The sequence below is a fragment of the Meleagris gallopavo genome, chromosome 3 (genome assembly GCF_905368555.1).
Source record: "Meleagris gallopavo chromosome 3, MGAL_WU_HG_1.1, whole genome shotgun sequence".
NCBI lineage: Eukaryota > Metazoa > Chordata > Aves > Galliformes > Phasianidae > Meleagris > Meleagris gallopavo.
Genome location: NC_139406.1, coordinates 22,537,790 through 22,565,062, shown reverse-complemented (window position 1 = coordinate 22,565,062; position 27,273 = coordinate 22,537,790). Strand labels below are relative to the sequence as shown.

Genomic DNA, 27,273 nt, shown 5'->3' with positions numbered 1-27,273 from the left:
TCTCATTGCTAATAGGGTACAGAGCTGCACAAAAATAAATTAATGCTTTACATCATGCAAGCTCTCTGTTGTTTTATTTCTAGATTACTTTCAGTTTAAGAAGTTTCTTGATTACACCAAAGACAAATTCAAAATATTCTGCAAAAAAACCCCAAGCCCTGCTTCAGGAAAACAGTAATGTTAAACACATGAAGCAGAAAAGCTATCTTGGCTATCAGTGAGGTATACAGAAAACAGATGAGTCTCAGCTTTTTCTGATGCTAAGAGTTGTGATAGTATGAGTGCAGGATGATATTAAAGTCGTCATTTAAATGGCACTTCAGCTGAGAAGTGATCACTTCAAAATCACAGGAAAAGAAGATAGAGGCAGAAGAGTGAAATACTACAGAGAATGTGGAAGTCTGAATAAATAAGGTAGTATTTATTACGGTGTTATCTCTGTATGAACACTAGCCTGAGTACTTCTGAAGATGTTTTAATCACTTGAATTGATTTGAAGGGTTCTGCGATTAGGTAATGTGTCTTTAACTGATCTGGAGTAGTAAAATTTAAAAGACATTATTGAATATGTCAGCTTACAGCTGTGTGAGAACCAGTACAGTTGTACTGGATCGGATCAAAGCTCCAACTAGATTAGTGCTGTCTCACTGCTCAGTATTGCTTGGGTATACCTAAGGAAAGGGCACAAAGAGAAGAAAAAGGGCAGAGTAAGAGATGCCCTTTCCCCAGTGCATGGTCTGAGTTGCTGGCAGCTACAGATTTGGGCATTCCTCACTTAGGTAAGGAATTTGTAGAAGCATTGTCAATAGCAGTCATGCACCATTATCCCATGCAGCACTATTCTGTGCATACAAAATATCTAATATTAGTGTTTTTCTTTTGCAATCCAATTGTGCATTAAAAATACCTCACCCCAAGCCCTTCACTTGTGACTGAGATGCTCTCAGTAAGTACCTATGCTTACTTTCATGCCTAACCTTGTTTTTCTCATCTAGCAAATTCAATGTCCAGGCATGCTGAAAGAAGATGCTTTGAAAACTATTGCTGTCAACAAGCCTGACAGAACACACCAAACTGTTATTGCAGCTGGGAATTTATCCAACTGGTAGTGCTCAAACTTCTCCTTAATCTCTTACTAAGTGTACTGTGTGCATCTGACTTTCACAAAGGCTTGGAAAAGACTGTTCATTGTGTCAGATGCTGCACACATGAGTTCTCTGGTTTTCCAGAACTATCACCATTTGGTCTCTTCAAAAGCCGTAAAGCTTCTGGAAGCTATTTCCATTTATTCTGGTTGTTGACAGGGATTGCTAGACCTCAGAGACCCACTGCATAACACATTATGCTAACAAAGGCTATTGTTGTGTGTAGACTAATCTGCAGGGTGCCAGATTGATTTGCCTTTAGGCACTTATGGAAAACCCTGATCTCTTGGGACATTCACTGATAAATATAAGGATTAAAGAGTATCCTGGTAAGCTATGAACAATGGTATAGCACTCTCAGACTTCAGTGCAACCTCCAGTTGAAAAACACTGACATGAAAACACAGAGACATGACTGTTCCTGAGAAAGAGGCTATGAAATCTAAAATGAATGTTTTAAAAAATGGGTTAGATGTAACCTTGTCTCATTCCAGATTGGTATAACAGATTTAACCATGGGGATTTAACCAAGTGGGTGGAACAGTGAACCTGCAAAAGGACCTTCTGTGTTGAAATGCAGTTCATAATTTTCCACTGCAAAACAACTGCACAGATGTTTCCTATCACTTTTTGAACTTAATATGTTTTCAGAAGTGTGGTTGTCCAAGAAAGGTCTTTACCCTTGAACTATTGTTTTGTGTGTGTATTGAAGTCTGCATCTTAACTAATTTACCCAATGCCTTGTTCGTGACATCTCTCTGCCCTTTTATGGTATTTGATGCTTAGTGAGGGCTTTATTACATATATCAGCTTTGATTTACCCCTCAGATATTTGAGACAGTTAAGTTTATCATTTCTACTAATACGAAAGAACACTGCATGATTTTTGCCTTTTAAAATGTGCAATAAATGAATTGTATGAAATAAACTTATCCTGTATTCTACACAGTCTGATCTCCTGAACTGCCAGTCATCTCTGAGATCTCTGTCATTTCCACACAAGCAGAGCTTCCATAATTCTGTCTCCTTTCAATGCTTATAAACCAGGATGAGCTGTTCTTGTAGATACCTTTGCAAGGTGAAAGAATGTCGTCTTCTAGCTTGCATCAATGTGACAAAAGAGGAGTAAACCTCATATTTTGCAAGATGTTGGGGATGGAGAAAAACTGCACCTGATTTTTGCTGAGTTTCTATGACCATTTTATACATACCTTCATTGGAGGACCTTGAAAATTGATTCTTCTAAATCACTGTGTACTGGGATTTTTCTTAAACTTACTCTAGCATCTTAATGTTAAAGAAAATAGCACTTACTTTTATTCTCCATTTTAAAAATACAAAGTTGTGTATTGTTAACTACTAGTACTGAAACTATGGAAATAGTTACTATTAATTAGTCATGCCTCTTTTCAGACTACATTTGGAATGTGTATTCTGTTGCATAGCTTTATTCAATGCATAAATAATTTCCTAATACCTCCTGAAGCATTCATTCCACTATACAATCTCTCAGGCAGTCAAACAACATGAAAAATGTTCAACAGGGTTCTTACAGAGGAAGAAGTCCTAACCACACATCAGTTTACACAAACAAAGGTTTTCATGTTTTTCTGTGGACCAAACAACAACAAAATGCCTTATCACAGACATATTATTCCTTGTTGATAGGAAATCAAATGCAAGTATAAGATGAAATTAATCAACAGAAACAACTTTTTGCCTTTTGAGGTTAAGATTTTTCTATTCGTTTTTATTTAAAAGCACACTACTATTAACTGCCAAAGTTATCTGGAAACTGTGTGGGAATTTCTGTTGTATGGTGTGAGAGCAAAGGCCAGCATCGTCAGATTGTTCTGGGAGCTTGCTGCATACCAAATCCTGGCCCGCACTAGAAGAGACTTGCAAATTCTCTCCTATCTGTTTCGTATATCATGTCAGAAAGTAGTTTCCACCCAGCCACCTCCATTTTAGCAACTTCGAGGAATTTTAGAAAAGCCTTTTAAGATGAAGAAAGTCTGATCAGCCCAAAGAGAAGTATTTAGGTTTTCCACTGTGTGCTATTGAGGTTTAGCACAGTGATCTGCTCTTGTAACTTGGACTAAAAGTCAGTCCCTTTCTTGTGTAAAGTTTTCAAGACAGGACTTGGTGAAGCTCCACGGAAAACCTGCCCTCACCTCACATCTGACTCTACTCCAAGCCAGAGGCTGAGCCAGATGAACTCTAGAGGACCTTCCAACCTGACTAATCCTGTGATCCTGCGAAGCAAAAAGCCCCAGATCCGTGTGTAGTAAAAATGTCAGGGCACAGTTGCATTTGAAAGCTGTTTATCATAATAGTACTGACATGAATTACCAAGACTTTCTCTTACAGAAATTATCCCTCAGGCACTTGCAAGTCAGTGCAGATTTCTGTGAACTTTCTTTTCTGTGAAGGGTGCTACAAAGCTTAAAACAGTTGTCATAAAATTTGTCAAGCAGCAGGGGGAGCAAAAGAATCCAGAACCTGCCTGCAGGAAAACTATGACTTCATATCTTCTGACATAATTGGTTTTTTCTGCAGATTTAAGTCTCTCCCTGATTCCCCAACTTTCCTTACAATTCAGAGTGATGGAGCATGCCATTCTTTGGAAATAAAGCTAGGTCCAGCAGCTGCATGATAATCAACTCTCTGATAGCATTAGTACAATGCCACAGATACTTCTCCCCCAGCTGCTGCTGAAAATGCTTCAATTTCTCAATTTAGTCTTTTTCTTCTGTCTTAAGTTTTCTGCAACACTTGCTATTTCCTATCACGATTGCAGTGCCTGAGCAGAAACATGCTGCAGGGATGATTTTTGACCCTTCTTTTTCTGCTTGCTCCAGCCATTTGTGAGAATAGACCCTTTGTGTGAAACCTGAACAATCATGAAGGAGACATCAGTCTCCACCTCACTGCACCAAACAGAAATCCTTTGTTCTGCAACAAAGGCTCAATGCGGTTCCACAGATGGGAGAAGGCCCCGGACTCGCTCATGAGAATTTTATAAAGTCAGCCTCTGGTGGTCCAACATCTTCCTGAACAGGCAGGAATACTTCCATCCGTATCTGAAATAATCTTTACTGGAGCAGGAAGTAAACCTGACCTTGTAAAGGTAAAAATCTTCAGCCAGTATTTCTGCCAATACTTCATTTCCAAATGGTTATTTTTGTGCCAGCAGCCTGAAGATGAAAAAAATATCTGAGAGTTCCAAGATGGGCAAAAATCAAAGCAGTGAAAACCAGGTCATTCGCTAGATGTATTATTTTAAAAGCTGTCCTTGGCATCCATAGAATAGCTGATAGTAAATTAAAAAGAATGTAGATTTAGTCTTCAAATTTAATGCTTTTTTTTTTTTTCTATAATATAAAAGTCCTAGATCAGATGTGTGATAGCTTCTCAGCATAATGAGACTGTAATGAAGCCATTGATAAAATAAGACAGGGGAATGTGGAGGAAATCTATTCCTCTTTTTTTTTATTGCTCTTCGTTGTATACTCATTAGAGATAATGACAATGAACCCAGTCACCCAGAGAAATTCAGACACTGGCACTGTCAGCAGCTGGGGCTGCATCCTCTGGGAGGGAACTCCTTCTTACTGTGACATTTCTTCCTGTGGTTTTTACTGCCCTGGTTCTATTATCCTGTGACTTCAATAAGGCCCAGTAGCAGCCTTTGGTAATAAAGCAATGCAGAAACATAAGATGAATACAGCCAATAAAAGACAGGAAAAAATGAACGAACCCTGAACACAGCGGCTTCTGCACTGGCTTAAAATTTTGGCTGGCTTTTTATCCTACTGAAAGCTGCAGGTATATGTAGTGGCAGCAAAACAAAAGCTATGTGGAAAGTTAAATAACACTGTGCAGAACTTCAGTTCAGAAGAAAATAGAGTTTGTAACGTTTCTTAAAGCCAGACACTAACCATGACCAAGCCTTGCTTTGTTACAAGAAAATACTCACGAAAGCAAGCAATAAAATACAGGGGAACAACTATCCAGAATGGATGGAAACACTGTAGTGGCTGTTCAGCAATATAAAGGGAAATTAATAACTCTCATAAGCAGAAAAGAAGATATTTAAGGAAAATCTCCTGTTGAGGAGAGTTGTAAGCATGGCAGGAGAGGATGAACTACTGCTTTAATCTGGACAAACAGGACAATGTGCTATGAAGTACAGTCACTATAGATTTTGTGCATGGGGAACGAGGATAGGTGATATTAAACAACGATTTGATGCTGTGTGACGCATTTAAATATTTCAATTATCCTTCAAACTATCTATAGTCAAGCTCAAATTTCTTAATAAACAGAAAAATACTTCTGCTCACATACTCTTGCTTAGAGTATTCTTTAGAAAGTGCAAGAATTACAGAATCACAGAATGTCTTGGGTTGGAAGGGACCTTAAGGATCATGAATCTCCAACCCCCTGCCACAGACAGGGCCACTAATCTCCATATTTAATACTAGACCAGGCTGCTCAGGGCCCCATCCAACGTGGCCTTGAACACCTCCAGGGACGGGGCATCCACAACCTCTCTGGGCAGCCTGTTCCAGCACCTCACCACTCTCTCTGTAAAGAACTTCCCCCTGACACCCAACCTAAATCTTCTCTTCTTCAACTTAAAACCATTTCCTGCTATTATCTACTCTTTCAAAGAGTTGATTCCCCTCCTGTTTGTAGGCTCCCTTTAGGTACTGAAAGGCTGCAATTAGGTCAATCCACAGCCTTCTCTTCTCTGGGCTGAACAAGCCCAGTTCCCTCAGCCTGTTTTTGTAGGAAAGGTGCTCCAGCCCCCTGATCATCTTTGTGGCTCTCCTCTGGACCCTCTCCAACAGCTCCCTGTCTCTCATGTATTGGGGGCTCCAGACCTGGACACAGTACTCCAGATGGGGCCTCACAAGGGCAGTATAGAGAGGGACAATCACCTCCCTGTCCCTGCTGGCCACCCCTCTTCTGATGGAGCCCAGGATACCATTTGCTTTCCAAGCTGCAAGAACACACTACTGGCTCGTGTTAAGTTTTTCATCCATCAGGACCCCAGGTCCTTCTCTGCAGAGCTACTCTCAAGGACTTCTCCTTCCAGTCAGTATAAATGCCTGAGATTCCTCTGGCTCAAGTGCAAAACTCTGCACTTTGCCATGTTGAACCTCATCAGGTTCACCCAGGCCCACCTTTCAAGTCTGTTGAGGTCCCTCTGCATGGCATCCCTTCCTTCCACTTTATCAGCCGCACCACTCAGCTTGGTATCATCAGCAAACTTGCTGAGGGTGCACTTGATTCCATCATCGATGTCATTGATAAAGATGTTAAAGAGCACCGGTCCCAAGAAAGACCCTTGGGGGACACCGCTCATTACTGGCCCTCCACCTGGAAGCATTAATCATCACCCTCTGTCTGTGGCCTTTCAACCAATCTCTTATCCATCGAGTGGTCCATCCATCGAGTGGTCCACCCATCAAATCCATATCCCTCCAGTTTGGAGATAAGGATGTGGTGGGGGTCCATGTCAAAGGCCTTGCTCAAGTCCAGGTAAATGACATCGGTCACCTTCCCCTTGTCTACCAATGCCATCTCTCCATCACAGAAGGCCGCCAGATTGGTCAAGCACGACCTTCCCCTGGTGAAGCTGTGCTGGCTGTCTCGGATCACACGCCCATTCCTCATGTGATCAAGCATGTCATCTAGGAGGGTCTGCTCCATGATCTAAGCAGGCACAGAGCTGAGACTCACTGGCCTGCAGGTCTTCCTTCCTCCCTTTCTTATAAATAGGAGTAACGTGACCCTTACTTCAGCCATCTGTTACTCCAGCCATCTGGGACCTCACCTGACAGCCACGACTTTTCAAATATGGCAAGTGGCTCGGCAACCACCTCAGCCAGCTCCTTCAGAACCCTTGGATGCATGCCATTTGGCCCTATAGACTTGTACACATTCAGTTTCAGAGGTGGTCTCGGACTTGCTCTGCCCTTACAGTGTGGGAGGGGATTTACTGCCCTGGTCCCCACCTAGAGGTTTAGGGATGCAGGGCTCGAGGACATGAGAAATATTAGAATCCTTGCCCTTGTTGACACAATAATGCAGCCCACTTTAAGAAGGATGTCTTTTAAGTATTTTTCCATCTATAAATTATAGTGCAATTACAATACTGCAAAACTTTTGCTCATCCTCCAGGCCATGTTTATTCTAATGCGAAGACCTCAAAAACTTCCTCTTCTACAATTCACATTTTTTATTTCTATGGAGTAACTCGAGCAGTGTAGTGTTATAGTCTGAGTGGAGCACAATGGACACAGATAATCACGCAGAGAAAGAAATCATCACAGTGACTGCTGTCTTCCTATCTTCCCTGACTTGGTTAACCTGTTTCTTCTAGAGAGGCAGAAACACTGCAGTAGTCAAAGCCTCAAGCCAGAGAGATTAATAAGGTTTGCAACTGGGTGTATCATTCTATTCCCTTTTTGCAGAAAGGATGAGGCCAAGGGAATTTAATTACTGCATTTTCTTTTCAGACTGTGATGTTGCTGTGTCTACCACGACTTATAAATTCAAGATAAAAAAGAGGCTTCATCAACTTCAATCCACTTGGAACTACTTGTCCAGCTGCTAGACGCTCCTGCACCTTCACTGCACAAAGACTATGTGTTTGGCTCTCTCACTAATATTAAATAACATCCCTCATATCTTCCTTCCCAACACCTTTCCCAATTCCCCACTGTAACTGTTTGCCCATTAAAAAAGATGCAAAGCAGCAGTGACATCACTTTTACAATAGCATTGGTGCCTGAGCTGTAAAGTCCTTTGAGCCGTTTCTAATAAAACAAATGTTACAACTGCTCAGCTCTCCTCCTGTGCATTAACTAGGTGACAGACAATGAACATGGCGTGGTGCATTCAGCCTGCCACCCTCAGCACTGGTAAGGGAAAAACTGGTAATACATATAGTGCTCAAAAACCTGAAGATGCAACTGGCAATATGTTCTTGCATACACTTTATTTAACAGAAATGATGCAGCTAATTGGAGCTGTTGTTTGAAAATGCATCTTTAAAGCACGTGGTCTGCCCCAGCTGAGGCTGCTCGAAGAGGAAGCTGAACTGAACAGTGTAGTTCACTAACAAATACTCTAAGAAATGATTTCCTCTTTTCCAGTGTTAAAAAAAAACAAAACAACAAACAGATTGATACTGTTGAACAGACACTGTTCAGTAAAACTGACAGAAACTTTTGTGTCATCACAAAAGACCTACTTTAATAGAGTTCAACTGTGAAATGGGGATGGGATTTGAAGGAAAGAAATTAAAAAGAGAGAGAAAGTTATGTGACATCAGCTCAGGCATCAGGCTACCCTGGAAAAACCCTGAATTATGCACTGTCATGTCCGAGTTCAGAGACGTTGCTGCTATTCTAAGAAAAATCCTTGCTGAAGATGAGTCCATTTGCTGTTACTACTGCTGTGTAAGCCAGAGTTGCCTTAAATATCTTACTTGTCACATAGCCTTTAGGCACATCTCACAAGGGAATGCTCTCCTGAACAGAACAAATTTTTTCTGCAATGGAGAAGTGCAATAATTCAGCACTTTTATTTGGAGATTTCTGCACTGCATGTAGACTGACACATCTCACAACTGCACAATGTGTAGAACAAATGCACTAGTTTTCATTTTCAGGGGCCCGTGTCTTCACCTAGTTTACAACTGTACAATGGCTGACTTCTAGGGTAATCTAAACAGGTCTAGCATTGAACCAAAATGTTTAGCTCTTTGACAGCCTTATCTAGCAATGGTAGCAAGATTGGAATTTGGCACAATATCTCATTTATAGACCAAAGAATTTTTGTCAAAGTGTCTTATGACAATGAAAGAATAAATAAGTAAAAGCAGCATTATCCACACTTTTTAAGCCAAGAGAAAATTATCAAGGATGTCTTATTTTCTAAAATCAGAACTACTCAGCTGAGTCCCTCCCCTCTGCTATACAGATTGTACATTCAATTACACAGCTGCACAAATTATGACTGTTGTAAGGAATCACTGCTTGCTTTCAACTAAAACCACATCAGTATGACTAATCATATCAGCTCTTTTACATATGGGTAGTCTAATTACTTCTGTTTCCAGCCTTTAAATAGAATGGCATATCTAGACTTTTAGCAATACTACTGATTTCCATTTTTTGAAAAGGCAGCTTTAACACCAGCCTGGAGCTTCAAAATAATGAGACAGTCCTTACACAGACACTTTTGTATGCTGCCCAGTTAACTCAGGAAGGCTCAAGTGCAGCCTTTGAGAACCTATGAACATTTTTAAAACAAAACCAAAGTTCTGTTTCTTAATAAAACTAAGCATTTTATTACACTCTAGACCAACACTGTCAACTGTCAAGGGTGAAATAACATATTTGCTTGGTTTGGAGTATGTCTTGTGTAGGCATGACTGGTCTGTGGAAGGAGATGGGATATTTTTCTTCCAAGTCTATGAAATCACTCTTCAATGACTGGGAGGTTTCACAGGGTTTTACACTGGGAAAATACCTTCCTACATGATTGCTGCTCATATTAATAGTTTGACTACTACAATGGATTTTTTTCATCTTCCCATCTTCTGGAAACCTTCTATCCAGTGAAGAATGGATTCATATAACATGTCTAAGTGTTTGTCTTGTTTTGATCTCCTGAACTTAGAAGCCTGTTTTCCATTTTCACACTGATTCCAAAGAAAAGGATATTACCAACAGTGATGCCAGTAATTTACTGCAATCCATTACAATAGAGTCTTGCCAGGAATACAAAATTACTGATGGTCATGGGAACGGTGGTCACCTGATCTAGATGCAACAGAAGGAAATTTGAAGTCCAGTCCCTTACAATCTATGGTACATGGTAATTTGGCTCGTTGCTTCACTGAGCTTGATGTGCTGAAGCATTTGTGACTTCAGGCCCTTGAATCAAACAGAGTCTTTAGAGCTCATGTGTCTATTTTTCCTCTCTGTCTACTGACAAGCAATCCTAAGAATTTAGCACTAGTAGGCAAAAATAGAGACAGGACAGAAAAAGCTATGGACCTCAAAAGTGTTTCTGGAATGTCAGTGAGGACAAATCTCTCGGGATGAGCTTATGAAAGGACTGCCCTTGAGACCTATTGGAATGCATCCAGAGAGAGGCCACAAAAATAATCCAAGGGGATCCTTGGACCTCTCCTGTGAGGACAGGCTGAGAGAGCTGGGGCTGTTCAGTCTGGAGAAAAGAAGACTTCAAGAAGACCTAAGAGCACTCTTTTGGTATCTAAAGGGGAAATGTAAGAAAGAAAGGGACAGACTCTTTAGCATGGTCTGCTGTGATAGGACAAGGGGAAATGGTTTCAAGCTGAAAGATGGAAATTTACATTGGATTTAAGGAAGATTTACATTGGAGATAAGGAAGAAGGTTTTTTTTGTTTGTTTGTTTTGTTTTGTTTTGTTTTGTTTTGTTTACAATAAAGGTGGTAATGGAATAGGTTGCCTAGAGAGGTAGTGGATGCCTCATTCTTGGATACACTCAAGGTCAGGCTCAATGGGGCTCTGAGCAACCTGATCTAGCTGTAGGTGTCCCTGTTCATTGCAGGGGAGTGACCTTTAAAGGTCCCTTCCAACTCAAACAATTATGTGATTGTACAATTATTATGGGGAACTTTTGAAAAAATATCCTGTAACATACAAAAAAATCAGTTATTAAAGGTTATTTTGCAGTGAGTGGTACTGATAATGTGAGAGATACCAAAATTCAAGTAGGTTAAGTGCCCAGAATATTCAAGAAAATAATCTGTTCAGAGAAGGCTTTCAGATTGAAATAGTATTTTCAGAAAAATGTATAAAGAAGAAAGCTTTTCCTTTGTGATCTTTTCCTTTGTGATCTCTGGGAACACCAACAGATCTCAGGATAGGTTCCAGCTATAGAGAACATCACCATGCATGGACCTCAAATCTTATAATGACTGTCATGGAAAGTTCATAAGTCCAAGCAAACTGGTGGTGACTTGACTGGGTTCCAGTACTATTATCTACTCTATTATTTTCAGTATATCCATCCATGCATGCTGTGTGATATTTTTTCCATGAGTATCGTTTTGTTATGACTTGTACAGAAATTTTTTCCCAAAGATGTAATATGTGAATGTGCACAAGGTCATCTGAAAATACTGCAGGTTGAACAAAACTTCATCCTTAAGGCTAAACACAACCCAGACTTATGATCTGCAGATAACTTTTATCTGTGTTACTTCTCATTTAAGATGAAAAAGTGTCCCCCACCAGTAATCATTCAGAGGAAATCTCAACAGTCATCTCATGTGATTTTCCTATCTCTTAAATTCCAATTTCCAACAGACAATCTCCAACAAACTGGCATCAGGAGTGGACTTCATCTAGCACTCTCACAGCATCTGCAGTCATTTAGTAGTCTGCTGTACCTGCACCCAACTGCAGGCTTCACAGATGAAGTAAAAAAAAATCCCAGCCTATCTCTGATTTCCTACCTCTAATATTGCAAATATGTGGCAATATAGCACATTACAGATTTAATTAACAGAATACCATACTTTAACCTACCTGATAAGTCAATATTTTTAAGAGCATGAGCAAAATTAAGTAGATTCAAAAAAATATATATGTGATAATAACTTTCAATTGTTTGGTTATTTTTGTTATAAAGCAATAAAAATCTAATGGGAGGTTTGAAGAGGACTTAAATGAAAAGGCTGATTAATAGTCCTTATAGTATTCAGGCCTTGAGTTATTGCAATGAATTTCATCTCCCTTTATCTTTTTTAATGCTAGGGTAGATATTTCTAACTGTAATATCAGAATTAATCTCTTCAGATGGAGTACAATCACTTGTACAAATGTAGCAAACTACAGAATTCAGTCGTCAGTCCTTACAATTCTTCCAAGCATAGACATGACTTCAGATTCTTTCATCATTGTCAGCACCATCTCTGAGGATCCCCTTGTTAGCTCATTTGCTTGTCAACTTGTATGCAAGTAGCCCTAGCATGGAAGACTAGGGCCCAGCGAGGCAGCAGGGAATAGCTATGGCAGCTTCAACATATGCTGTCTTTCCCATTACTCACGGTCAATTTTGAAAGCCAAGGGATGGGCTGTCAATCCATACTGCACGAGACAAATATATTTTTTCATTTTACTGATAAGCCAGTTATCAGAAGTTTTCATTAAAAAAGTTCATTAAAAAAAAGAAAAAAGGGAGAGGGGTAAAAAAGAAAAGCAAATCTCTGATATTGCCTTGAATGTGGCAGCTGACTTGAAATGAAAAGTAATGAGAAGAATTAAAGAAAATAACTCTAGCCCTTAAGATATCTGCTCTGAATTAATCAATGCTGATTTTCTTAGTACTCTAGTACTATGATCACTTCCAGATAAAAACAACACACTTAATAAGAAAAGTCACATGTTTTTTTCAAACTACTGGTGCTTTTAACTCTAGGAGATAAGTTTCTGGTTTAGATGAAAGCCAGACAGTTGAACAAAGGTTTCTTACCGTTAAGGACAAAGCCATGCAAACAAAAGTGAACTTCTTGATATGTGTCGCTGTGACGGTGCTATTGGTGTTCACCAGTTTATTGCTGGGGTTATTCTAGGGTAAGAGAAAGGATAACAAGCATTAGCTTGGCTCCAGACTACCGAGAAGCTGACGGCACTCACGGTCATTGTGTTGCATCTGACTGTGTGCATGTACATCTTTTTTTGCTTGCTTGCTTTTCAATCTAGAGCTTTCTGAGTATTGTGCAGCACCACAGAATATTTTCTGCTGAAAGTGACAGTAACTGCCCCTATGGTCACTGAGGGCTGAGTAATATCCCTGGTTTTCTAAAGAGTAAGTCCTATTTAACACATTCAGCTTTAAAAAAGAATGGTAACTCTTTCTAGGAAAACTCCATGTGATTTTTTTTCTTTTTTTTTTTACTTAGTTTAAAAATTGTAGCAGTTTTTCACAGGAGAAATGAGATTCCATTCCTTTTTACTCCAGAGTGATACCAAATCCATATATGCTTATAAGTACCCTTGCTGATCCAATTAACCAGGGAGGTAATATAAACAAAGCTCCTCAAACAGCTGGCTCTGCTAATGCAGTTTAATGAACAGAACATAATTAGGACGATTAGATGTTCCACCTTGAACATGGGCTCTGTACTCAAGTACACATGGCAGTGAAGTTTTGCTTAAAACAACAAAACCCTTCCCCAAATGTCTAATGCACCAAATGAAGCTGAAGATTTAAAATTGCCCTCAGGGAACATGTTGAAACAAACTAAATGATCTGGGAAAAAAACAGGAAGAGGTATCAAAAATAGGGCACCGTTAGGAGCTCTACAGCAATAGGGTTTTGGATCATGTACTGCATTTACCCTGGAGCTGTTCGAGATACACTCACCTGTTACCAAACTGGTAAGAGTGCTGGGGAGATGGAGTGCCACACTTATTCATCCTTGTGTGTCTCAAATAGAATACCAGTATCTATCACATCTTGCCTTACTGAAGTTACTTGTATGAGAAATAGGAACTAGCACGTACACAACTTGGGAATGAACAAAATGAACATGAGTTCTGTGAAGGGCACACCATTATACACACATTTGAGAAGCTGATGGAATTTTGCGATTTAAAGATTTTGTAGCAATGAGTACAGTGATGGCATGCTGACAGCCTTACTCTCTCAATTAAATATCTACTTGGAAACTTGAGCACATGAAAATTCTTGACCTTTGCATATAAGCAAGCCAATCTCCAAAACAGGAAGCTACCCTCAAGCTTGCCCTTTTGGGGTACAGGTTATGAAAACCTTCTGTAAATATTTTCTTTATGAGTATATCCTTATTTCTTGTGTTTTTGAAGAATATTTTGTTATCATTGATTTCTACATATGTGAAGATGGGCCCTATTTACATCACTCATCACAGTTTAAACAAACTGCTGCATGTCTCAGCTTTATGACATTTGTTCCTATCTCACAACTGCTAACACTGCCCTTATTTTATTCTGCCCTTTGCTGTAACTCCTGCCTACACACTCTTTATTCCCATCTCTTGTATACTGCTTAACTCTTGATCAAAGCACCATACATAATATAGAGTAAAAAAAGTATCCATTCCCATCTACTTATCAGTTAAATAGCATTCACAAATCATCTCATAGTCACTGTTGTTGCTCTGGATCAGATCTGTTAAGGATAATGACATTATCACCATATATTTTCAGGCTGGATGGAGCTCTGAGCAACCTGATCTAGCTGTAGATGTCCCTGTTCATTGCATGGGAGTTGGACCAGGTGACCTTTAAGGGTCCCTTCCAACTCAAACGATTCTATAATTCTATGATTTTAAATCAACAAACAGCACAGAACCAGTATATTCCTGTTTCGTTTTAGCAAATCAGTAGTAATCCTTAACTTAAGGGTAAATGCTAGGCCATGAGGATGCTCTGCAAACAGAAGTATGACTCTGTATCTTTTACATATATGAAAAGAAGTAACCAATTTCCTTTGAAGACAAAAGTCTGACTTCTCCATTATAGGCACTGAAGAGGAGCATACTTTCTGGATCCCAAATCACATCAGTCAGTTAAGGCAAATCAGTGTGCTTCTGGTGGCCATCAGCATCATCACCAGATTGCTAAGTAACTGGCAAAAGAAAATGGAGTCTACATGCATGCAAACTATTTCAACAATTAAACATCATAACTGGAGTTTTATAAAGAAATAAAAACAGGTTCTATTTGGACTCTTCTAAGAAATAAAGCCTTAACTTAAGGAAACCAAGCTTTTGAAATGCCTGGTGACATGTGAATGATGTGTGACCAAGGTTAAAACAATTCTCACAGCGATTTAAAAATAAAACAACACCATGGGTTTCTGGTTTGTTATTGTATGAAGAGCATAGTGGAGGCATTTGAAAATATGGTTCCCAAGATGAGGTACCTTTTACATTGTTGATACTGCACTTAGCATCTTTTATGCCAAAGTGCTCTTCAAACATTAAAACTAAAATCCCTGTTCCATATCTTTTTGGCAATTAGATCATTTGTACCAACTTCTGCCTTATCTTCACTCTTTCTGCCTCACATTTATTCCTCAAGAGCTCTATGAGAACTGAAATAAATTCACAAATCATGGTCTAACCCTGCCACCATCTTAGCCAGGAGTACATCTTCTAGCAGGAAAGTGAGACCTGGATTTAAGCTTCTTAATTACAGTCAATTTTGCAAGGCAATAGTTTGAAAGAGATATGCATATTTTGGTTGTAACTCATAAGACATGAGGTTAGCAGCCCCTGTGCTTCCTGTTCCAAACGATTTTTATTTTGTGGTCCATCAATTCTACAGGTTCTTTTCAGCAGTGTAACCTCTGAGAAAGTCTGTATGTTGTATTTCATCTGATATGTCAATTTAGCTGCATACTGGCAAGTTAGGAAGTTAGGACCTCTTTGACTTTTCTCTTTTTCTTTTTAAATTCTTCTTGGAAATATCATGGATCAAATCAAATGAGGCTTGTTTCAGTTAAGTACATCCCTGAGCAAGCAAGCATGTTTATCACTAGTGGAACTATTTGGAACCAGAAAGTTCAGCTGATATAATTACTTGGTAAATAAAGAGAAGGACAGGAGCTAGCATTTGAAATAGAGTATCACAGAACATGACTGTTCTTCACATAACTTATAGGTTAGTGAGTACTAATTATAAAACAGAGTAAAAAAGAGTCTAAAGAAAATCAACTTTGGTTATATTTTCACTGCGCACCCTGTTCCACGAGCAGTCCTTGCATCCTTATGTAATCACATCATTTGCCAACAAAATTCTTCATAGACTTGGTCAGCTAAGTCAGTGCTACTAAAAAAATGGTTTATCTGTGTTGTCGCCAATTTAAGAGACAATCTTTGTTAAATATTGATATATACCAAAGAACCTAAGCCCATGTCACATATACCTCACAATAGAAAGAACAAGCTGATTGGAACAGAGACATGAACTCTTTCACTGTTGTATACTTTATGAGACCTCATTTCATTAGCTATGCATTAGCATATAATTATGCTAATGAAATGCACAATTAGTGAGGACATTTTTTAATCCTTAAAAAAACAGCATCTATCTATTCAAAAGATAGCTGAATACCTTGTAACAGAGTTAAGGTTAAAATCATAAATTAGACAATAGCTTGAAGCCATTGAAAAACAATTCATTTTAACTAGGATTATAAGAAAACCTTATCAGTGAGACAAAGAACAATTGGTACCAAAAGCAAAAAATAAAGAGAAACAAAACGATAGATGGCCATTAATATCACCCTATTTAAGCTCCAGTTGCTCCATTTTTTTAAATAATCTATTACACTTGTTTATGGAGGTCCCTTCCAGCTCTGAGGATTCTATGATTCCATGGAGACATGAACTAAGCTTCTTCGTATCTGTTTGGAAGAAATTTCTCAGATATCAATGAAATTACCCTCAAATCAAAATGTTGCAATGCACAAAAAAGGAGGACCATGGATGTGAAATCACTCTAGATGTATTTACTACATTCCTATGACAGGCACTTACCTTGTCAAAAGCTGGGTATACTGCTCTAATTTCTGTCAGCCAGCCATACGGCATGTGTCCCACAGGATAGGTAGCTGTCAGAATTGCCACTGCCTATGAAATGAGACAAGGAAACATAGACCTCAAATCTTTGAGCACAATAGTTAAACTAACATAGTATGCCATCTTCCACAAATACTGCCACATTGACCTTGATGCAATGAGAAAAACAGGCATGCAACTGGAAGGTCTTTGCTTCAGGGGGGATGGCCATCACTCAGGCATTCGGAGCTTAGGAAATCCATCATGCAATACTGTTATATTACTCAGCTTTGCCATTTCACTGTCATGCTGATAAATCGGGGATGACAGACACCTTGAGCTGATGTGTGCCCCTTGCTCAGATGAACACCACCCTCCCACATTTCTCCCAGGCTATTTTATCTAGAGATACTTGAGTAGCAGAATGCATTAGGGCCCCGTATCATATTTCATGATCTGAATTTAGATAGATTTTCCTTTATTATCCATATGTAGAACAGTTTTAAAAAAGACTGATTCCAAAGCAATAGCACTCAGTGGCTGACTGAAGTTGAGTATCAAACTGCTGTGGGGCATAAGGTGCTTACGAAACAAAAGAAATGTGCTCTCCCAACTTTGGTGCTAACCAACTAATTGATTGCACTTTGTTCACAGAATCAGATCTGTTATGGTTCACCTGAATTCAGATTCATTTCTTATCTTATGGTAGAGTTAAGAAAGACTTTTAACTACTGCTGTGTGTTTCACTTCCAAACTTTCAAAGTACATTTTCTTGGTTATATGACCACATTTTCCTGTTATAAATATAATTGCTGTCCTTGTCTGGTGAAAGATCTATCCAAACACAGGAAACTGACTATGCAACAATTTGTTCTCTGTGCTGTTTTTGAAAAAAAAAAAAACTGTTTTTCAAACAGTGTTAATGTGCTCTTTGTAGCTGCCGCGGAAATAAATAAGAGGTATTGCTTTTGGAGCAACCTATGTATATGACATAATTCAGTTCCACATGGGACTACTGGTAATCGTACTAAAATCCCTGGGATCAGAACGATTCAGAGCAGAGCTTGAAAACCTGGGATGCAGAAACTGTTCAGTGAAAAAAATTTACTGGTCTAGTTGAGGGTGAGAATTTGGTAGGCCTGGCAGAAATGCCCACGTATTTAGGACTTTTTCTTGACAGTATGGCTGAGAAGAGAAACACAGAGGCAAGTACATGTAAATGATCATTTGAAGTAACAGGGAACACTGACTTTCTTACCTCTGTGGCTGAAGAACTGCCACCTAGGTCTCGGGAGACAAAAAGGTTGACAATGGGCCTGCTTATTCGCTGAGTTGCCAAGATTAATGCCAAAGGCCACCAGAAGCTCAGCATCTTCCTGATTGTAGCCTCTCCCTGGAGAAAACAAACAAAAAATAAATGGCTTTGAAAAGAAGCACACTGAACTGAATCAAAAACACAGAGAAAGTATTTCTGCTTCTCTCACTCACTGTCAGTTTGGTGCATTCATTTCATTAACTTTAAATAGCAGAACTCTAGAATATACTCATTCATTTCAGCAATATTGATTCAAAAGAAGTTTTGAGGATGTCAAAAAATAATGCATAAGATACCTGAATAATTGTTCTCATTATTAATTGGGAAAAGGTATGTGAACTCCAATACAACATTCAAAGAAAAAGAGGAATTTTGAGACATTCTTCCCCATGAAATAAAGCATCTGCTTCTTTTGGTGCTGTCTTACAGCATTAGAAGGAGAGAGCTCAGCACTTGAGATATTAAGCAGACAGTACATCAATACCACCTAATGCACTGTCTTATAAGCATTAATAGCTCTGTAATAGATTCCATCAGCCCTTTTAAAACAAATATGGTTTTCCTTGCAGGATGGAGCAAGCAAGCCCTTCATATACAGTGGTTTAATAGAGTATTGTAACACAAAAAGCAAGTTTAAAGTCACTTAACCACAACATTACCAAATATTAAGACATACCCCCATTTCGGGCCCACTTCTGTCAGGAATGACATCATGTATGTTCCTGTAGTATCCCAGGCATAATGTGGTACATCGGACAAGTGCTCCCATGTATAGGGACAAGATTGGGATCAGGAGAGGCTCCCTGCACTCCAAGTGACTGTGAAGCAAAATGGCTACAAAAACGACCTGCAGAGCAAACAAAAGTAAAGATGTGTAGTTCATCTGTCTGTTTCTTCAGGAATAATATATCTCCTGTCTGACTCCAAGCAAGTCTGTCTGAGCCAACAACAACGTGTGACTATGCTATCTGACTTGCAGCATGCAGAAACTTCCGTCAGGATTCTTCCCTGCATTTGGTCACACAAATAAGAGTAATAAATTAACATCATACAGAAGCTGCATAAAAAGTACTTAGAAGCATGGGCAGATGTCAGACTAGAGGCTATAAATAGGAGGCTGGCATTCACGTCTGGTAAAGTCTGGCATGAAGCATGTACGGGTGTATGGGTGCCACCTCTCACAGGAGAATTAGGTATCCTGATATTAACTGAGGCTGAAGACATGCTTCTAGTGACAGTTTCTAAGTCTTGCCTTCTATATTTCTGGGGGGAGCATGTGAGAATTAAAAAGTCAGATGTCTTAAAGTATTCAACTCAAACTTTAGAAGCAGGAAGTCTTGCTTTATTTCAGTTTTGTACTTTTCTGAATGCCATTTCAGTATTCCTTCATTTGCTCTTGAGCTGAGTGTTACATTGATGTTACCAAAATGGAAACCATTGGGCTAATGAACAGCTCATAATTAAAACATGCAAAATGAAATGCTCAATCTAGAAAATGAAAGGAATTGATTAATACAATATTATTCTCTTCCACAGTCTCTTCCATATTCTCTTCCGTAAGAGCTGATGGCAAGCCTGTTAAATTCCAAGTGTATCTGTGTGGTGGGCACAACTGGGAAACCAACTGCATTTGCTTTTGTGAACAGCAGCATCAAGAATAACTCTGCTAGAGGTTCCATGAGTTCCAAGAAATATAAAACACATTGTTCAGGGGCAGGTTCTGTCTTTAATTGCTACAGCTTAAGAAATGCTTAAATCATGTTGTGCACATATTTATTAGGCAGGCCATGATGTTTGAAAGGGTTTGTAAGATAGCTTTATTGAACCCCACAAAAGAATTCTTCAGTAAACCGAAGCAAAGTCAGTCACAAAATGTGCACACAAAGATAAGGAGAATTATCTACTGCCTGTGCACCTATTGTTTGTGTAAGGCATAGATGTAGGTGTAGGAAAAGTTAGGGTGTGGAGAATCACCACATTTTGTCTTCTAGATTTGCTCTTGCTCTGCGCAATACTTTTTAATAGACTGGAGACAGGTGTCTTATTCTTCACGAGCCTGGCACCCCACTCACTTGTGAAAAGGCCACACGTACCACGGCCAAAATAGGAATTCCAGTTTCTGTATTTAGGTGTAAATGACCTGACATGTATCTAAGGTCAGTCATATCAGAACAAAAGCAGAGCCTGGGTGTTAAGGTCATTAAGAGTAATTGGTATTATCTTCAGGGATTTAATGTAGTACTGTAGAGGAGCAGACATGCCAAACATAGAATAACAGCTGACTGAATCGTTTAACCTGATTTATAGTTTTCTCCTATTTTGTATGAAGAAAATGTGACAGAAAATTGAACAAAGTGCTACTGACCTCATATTTCCTTTGATGCTGTACTATTATTATACTCTTCCTTACCCAGTCACTCCCTCAGCTGGTAATGGGACAGTACGGTAACTGTTTACAGGCTCTGGGATCCTCCATTTAAGAATATGTTTATAAATACTCTAAAAAGAGGGCTCTATATTGGTTCTCAAAAGGTACAGAACTGGACATCAGCAATGCATATGAATATTGTTTTGTAAGCATGTCTTGTACAAAACAAACAGGGTATTTAAAACCTCCCTCACAAATGGAAGTTCAAACGCTTGGTCTTCCCTGCACCACCCAGGAGGTATCAGCACAGAAGGCTTCTGCTGCAGTTCCAGGCTTTCATCTTTTGGTCCATTAGCAAGAGCAGTGCTACAGAAGACTCAGAAGATGGTTTATACCACTGTGTTTCACTAGATTAAACAGCATGTGCAAAACATGTGCAAAACATGTGTTCACACACTTGATGTGTGAACATCTTTCACTTCCCTGCCTACATACCCCACTCAGGATCACAATACAACTGTGCAAAGTGTGGGGGAGAAGGTATGTGGGAGAGAAAGTTCTCTGTCAAAGCCATCCATCAGCCCCAGAAATGGTAGCAGTTATGAGTCTCTCTGTCTGACCTTTCTATTTTCCAGGTGTACAAGTATATACAACTTGATTCTCAACATCTCAACAGTATTTGGAGGTGCCCTAAACCAAACTGCCCTGGTTGCTTTCTTTTGACACTGCTTCAAGATTAACTTGATCCAGCCAAGTGAGACCAGCCTACTCCACAGCTGTCTGCAAAGAGCTTCTGCACAGTGGGGAAACTACTGGAGAGCAGCACACAAAAGGTGATCCTGGTGTGCTGCTCTGTGCAAAAGCACTAGTGCTTGAGAAAGCATCTAGTTCATAGCACAATGGAAACAGTGACTGCCAAGAGGAGCCATTACCTGAGCTATGACATCTGATATGGAGGCACATCCCACCAGGAAACTGTACTTGTGTTTCAGAAGAATTCCAGCATGGGTCCATGCCTGGAAAAAAAAGACAGAACAGAATTTGGGAAATTATTATTATATTTGTTACAGATTTAAAGTTCCAGAATGCTGTTTTCAGTATGCTATGTTATACACAAAAAACAGTAGCATCTGGTGTGAACCTGGGTAAACGTTAAGCCAGTAGTGCAGAGAAAGTACTGCAACACTTAGTTCCTCTAGGCCTGGGCTACAAGGAAAAATGGAAATAAACTTACTAATTGCATAGAGATTTCTGAGGAGAAGTGCCAGTAAGAAACTGTCCGTTCTTAATAAAACAGATGCTGCATAGGACAGATTATCACACTAAATAATCTATCAGAAAAGTGGTTCTTGTCATTCTCAAATTGGATGCATCTCAGAAATATAAAATTCATTGGCTAAACTGAGTCTCATCTGGAAAAGAAAACTTAATGAATCAACATCCTTTTATTGTCAGCTACTGTTTTAAGAGGAGAAAGCAGTGGAGGCATGCCACAAGAAGGTTATCATTTTTACTTTTATATAGAAGTATAGGAATGAATTATTGCTGCCATATTTTTGTTTATATTGTGCCAACCACATGCAGTAAGCCTGGTGATCAAGAGAACAGCAGCCCACGCACTTGAGATATGCTAGACTTAGCTGTGCTTGCAAAAAATGATAGTAACATGTATCTTTTTAATATATTTTCTTAGAAAAAGTATTGAGCTTATTCCTTGTGAGATCTGCAAGTAATCTGAGAATGTTCAGTGAATCCAACTCTTTCACTGCTAATTGCACTGAAAGAACACGTGAACAGTCTGTGTGGCTCATCACAAGATGAGCATGCATATACACTAACTCTGACAAGGAAACTCTGACAAGGACTTTCACATTTGTCATGATCTCTGGATGTTCAAATTCCACCCAGATGCTTTTTCCAGGTAGCAGAAGATGACATGTTCGTGTATATCCAGAACTACTGCTTGTAAAGGACATGCCTTCCTCCTGCAGACCTTCATTTTCCCATCAAACAACGGACTTTGCAAACTAAGGGCACCAAAGAAAAAAGCAGCATTCATATTAAAATTCAGCTGTGAATCATGCACTCACCATGGCATCCATAAAAGGGAAGGCAGCAAGATAAAGGAAGGCCCTCCGAGTTTTACTTCCCACTGATTCATCCACATGGTGTAGCTTATTAATTATGTAATACCCCAAATCGCTATACGCTGTAGAGATATAAGAATAGGAATGAATAATAAAGATTATATATGGATTCTGGGTAAGATGCCCCAAGGTACCTGAAAGAGGAGGATGCCTAGGAGATCAGAGAGCATCCACTCAGTAAACAGCTGCAGGGGCTTCAGGATGTTACAGCCTCACCAGCTGCTGTTTATCACTAAGGAGTGCTTTCACAATCCTTTTCCAAGTAACCTTTGGCAGAGGAGTGATAACAAATGGCTGGGTAGGGAGATGGGTATAATAAACGCCACATCTGTTTGGTAAATGAACACACTGGTATTCCAGAAAATCTACCACTCTTTCATTAACTCAGAGCTCTTTGTTAGAAAAGCCGTTATCACCAGACACTGTGTATTTCATGGGTTATAGTGCCTTATAAATCCTGAAACCCCCTATTGCCACTGCATTCTCATGACATTACCTGTAAACCTGCCCAAAGCTATAAAAGGAGTACTATGAATTGCAGAGGCACGCAATAAATCACACTCATTACGCCCTGTGAATGCCTCTTCCTCACTGCCTAATGACCACCTCTGTGGGACTGTCGGGGCACTACATAGCCTCTAACAGCTGTTACTCTCCTTCCTTGTTTACAGCTGGCATCTCAGGAGCCACAAGTCAGAAAACGATTTTCTGCACTGCTGGGAATCACTCTATCTGCTGTCCATTTTCAATCTGGGGAGAGTTTTTAGTGCTGGGTAAAACACTTCTCGCCAGATTTCAGTTCTCAAGGTGCAGGGTTGAAGACTGAACTATAACATGGAATAAGGAAGAACTAGCTATGGCTAGCATGCCTGAACTTCAGGACTTGCATAAATATGCATTGTTCAGTAATCCAAATAGCTTTCAACTTTTAAATCATATTATAGATCTGCTTATTATCACATAGCTTCAACTACACCCTTGTAATAGTTGTCAAAAGAATGATTGAGTTGTACAGTCAAACTCCCAACACAAGTAACTGAAAATTACCTATACCTGGGTAGTCCCACCTCACTTCTCTTCTGTCTGTGTCTCTTCTAAGATAAAGATTTCCAGTGTGAACACTTTCCTGTTTTTCAGTTTATAACAATTCTAGTATAATTGTACACAGAGTACTTTAAGAAAATCATCCTTTTCATGAAAGCAGGCCACATCTTTGGATCCAAAATACTTGCACTAATTGTGCAACTCAATCATTTTAGCCCATAACTAACTCTCATAACTCATAAACAGTGTTTGGAAGCAACTAAAAAAGAGTTTAACTCATCATTGTTTCATGATGGCTTAGGCATACAGCAGCCAAATGGTTTAAAGGACTGACAAGGGAGCAAAAAGAAAGATGCAGTCCAATAGCACTGGGAACAAATGTGAGACTCAATCCATACAGGATTGAGGCTCACACCGCCCCAAGTATATTTAAATAGTAAAACCTCTCCATTTCCTTATGCTGGTCCCTATCTACTAAAGTTGGGCTCACAGTCTCTCATTTTACCCAGTAATCCTCAAGTTGGTGAGCTTTCCTTCTGAGCCTCTCCACAACAATTGGACTAATTTCCTTTCAAAAGGTATAGGGAGAGAACTTCAGACTTTCCTGAGGTCAGAGAGTCCAGCTTAGTTTCTTAAACACATTAGACAAACAAAACCACAGCCCCTTCTTATTTTTGCACAAATATATTTGCACAATCCAGACCCTAATTTTCACTCAGTATTTTGAAAACTGTCTGTTATGTATGGATTATTGTATGCTAACCTTGTAAAAAGCTGCTTTTTTTGTGGCAGGGCGTTACATCAATGTTTCTAAATTGACTTACCTGAATGAATGAGAATAAATTTGGAAAGCATGTGAGGCAAGCTACCTATGAGGGCCAGGCTCATTGAGTTCTCTCTTAGGTCCTTTAGTTGTGTTAAACTCCTCCTGCACAAAAGCTTAAAAACTGTTGCAGGGAACACACCAGTCTTATTCCACACATGGAAACAAAGAGAATCTGCATCCAGGTGCTGAGGAGCCTGCTTTTGTAGAGGGGTCACCATCAGTGCAATGATGGGAAGACATCATGACACAGGAGTCAACATTTGTGTTCTCTACACACTCACCCTCTGGTCTTCTTTCCTACTTTAAGGGAGACTTCTAAAGAGTTTAGAAAATGAATAACAAAAAACTTTTTTTTTTTGGGCTCTGAAAGCTATTAGTATGTTTATTTATTTATTTATTTTGAGTTTAAGTAAACATTAAGTTTCACAGAATTAGCAGGGTCAAAGGCTGAATTACTCTCATGTCTAGAAACACCCAGTTCACCACATGGTTGCAGTTTATTGGCAGGGCACTCTCAAAAGGCTTACACAACCACAGCCCACAGCATCAATTTTTTAGGATTTCTAAGGATATCAGAGCCAGGCTTTGTAAGCTTTAAGATTCGTCCTCTTCTCCCCCATCCAAAAGAAATCAACTCTACTGTGACTTTGATTTTAAAATAATAGTGGCTAAGCTAAGCTTAAAAGATAGTTTTAAAATACTTAACTATTTTCTTCCACCTGCCAGTGAAAGCACACGATCGCTTTTGCTGATGTCAGTGAATGCTTCCATTTTCAGAAAAAAGGACTCAAAAAGCTGAGATGTGCTGACAAATATACAGGCATCTGTCTCTGAGCTGTGATTAAAGCAACTGCTGATGCAATTAGAACTTAACCTTGGGCAACCTTACATACTTATTATGAAGCATGGTACAAAATTAATAACAGACAACAGGGCTGAAGAATATTACACGAATCTAAAGCAGATGGCTCGTCCCATTCCTTGCATCATTTCAGCCAAAACAGAGAAGTCCAACTCCAAGATAAACTGCCTGTTTGCTCTTGTAATAACTCATTTATTTTGATGTCTATGGATTGGTTTTGTTTCGGATACAACAGCATTTAAGCAGGAATTTTTGCTTTTGTCTTTCCTAGTTTTGTCTTAAGACCCAGAAGCTTAGAAAATGACACTGAAATATTGTGCACCTAACTGGATCTCCTCTTCTCTACACTGATTTCTGCAACGAGCCGATTATTGCCACATAAACTTCAGACATCTTTGAAACGAGTGAACACACTCTTAATGATGCCAGTAGTCTCAAACAAATAGCTGCACTGTAGTCATCTTGGGGCTGTCTACACTCCAGCATGTTATACTTACATCATAAGGAAAACAAAAAGAAACCCTCACAGGAAGTGATACCACTTATTTCCAGACACAAAACCTCAAATGTCAATATTTGCTTTTCACTAAGAAAAAAAAAAAATCCAATAATGTTTTGGGGTTAAAGTGTTGTTTGTTTTTTTTTATAGATGTATTCCATATTCATACTTCGGTGCCAGTTTTAAAAATGAATTTGGACACTTGAGAAATAAAACTTGACTCTGCTGCTATACAGAATGATGTCTCACAGGGCCAAAACTGGCTAAGTAATTTGGGAAGATAGCCAAATACCAATTTACTAAAAATAAGAAATGTTAGTGGCAAGTCTTCATTTGGAGATGGCACAGGTTACACAGATTTCTTTATGTCTTTGATTAGCTTGACTCATAGCAGAAGCAGAAGTTTCGGTCTCACATGCAGAAGGCCAGATGATCAGGGTGTCTTGAGCTCCACATTTCTCTTTTGCTCAAAGCAATGAATAAATAAAAAAACCAGCTCAGGAAAAACTCAGTGTATACTAATAACTGCAATTGTTGTCCTTTGTGATCAGCCGTAGTTGCAAAATTGAATTAGTTATTTTTTCCTAATCTGCCACTGTCAAAAGGTTCCTGGTTTACCTTTGGGTAGGCCAGCATCTTGCAAATTTCAAAATTAGTCTGTTTTAACTAAAAAACAATTACTATTCTAAAATCAACAAATGCTGTGGTCACAGGTTTTCTTCATTCTTCCTTTGCCCTTGAATACTTTGCTGATAAGAACTTGCACCTGTTTTGTAAGAAAGTTGTGGGTCAGCTAGGGAAAGAAGTCATTGCTTTAGCAACAGCTACTTGAAGATGCTGAAGCAGGAAACTGTTTTTAGTAAATAATGTTTTATCATCTCTTTGAAGACAAAAATAAAAAGCAAGCCTGGTTTGTGTTCTGGTTTGTGATCCTATGTTATCATCTTTTCCCTGGGCAAAAAGTTTAGTACAAATCAGTACGGTGGCCATGTCTGAACAAGACTGACTGGAAAAATAGCTCATTTTGGCATAAGCCCCACTATGATACCTAATCACTGAAACATCTTTCACATATATGAAGAGACTACGCATGCAGGTTCAAAAAAACTGCTAACAACTGATAAAGTTTACACCTGTGGAATCTGTGCATGAGGGGCTGGTGTCTGTTAGCACATCAGTAATAAATTGGAACAAAACAACAGGGTCACTTACACTTACTGGACAGCCAGTCTGATGTGTTTGCCTTGTTAGTAAAGTTCCCACCTTTCTTTTTCTGGTGATGCCAAATGAACCATTATAGAATTTTGATCAGCTGCAGCAGACATCAGTCAACAATGTCTACTTAAGCAAAAAGGACAAAGTAACTTCTTGCCATTTCTAGAACCTTAGAGAGGTGTAGAAAGTAATATTAGCAAGCAAAAGGAGATACTTTTGCAGTACACCTT

The 27,273-nt window shown here is 39.2% G+C and overlaps 1 protein-coding gene across 1 annotated transcript in view; it reads right to left on the bottom strand.

The window, feature by feature from the left end:
* The window catches only part of ANKH (ANKH inorganic pyrophosphate transport regulator), a 101,430-nt gene that overhangs the window by 14,995 nt on the left and 59,162 nt on the right, over nt 1–27,273 (bottom strand). The window contains exons 3-8 of the mRNA XM_085220436.1: nt 22,541–22,659; nt 21,383–21,466; nt 18,759–18,929; nt 18,026–18,160; nt 16,747–16,839; nt 12,693–12,788 (exon numbers count right to left, since the gene is read on the bottom strand). Coding sequence (XP_085076562.1) covers nt 12,693–12,788; nt 16,747–16,839; nt 18,026–18,160; nt 18,759–18,929; nt 21,383–21,466; nt 22,541–22,659 — 698 coding nt within the window. The remainder of the gene's footprint in view (nt 1–12,692; nt 12,789–16,746; nt 16,840–18,025; nt 18,161–18,758; nt 18,930–21,382; nt 21,467–22,540; nt 22,660–27,273) is intronic.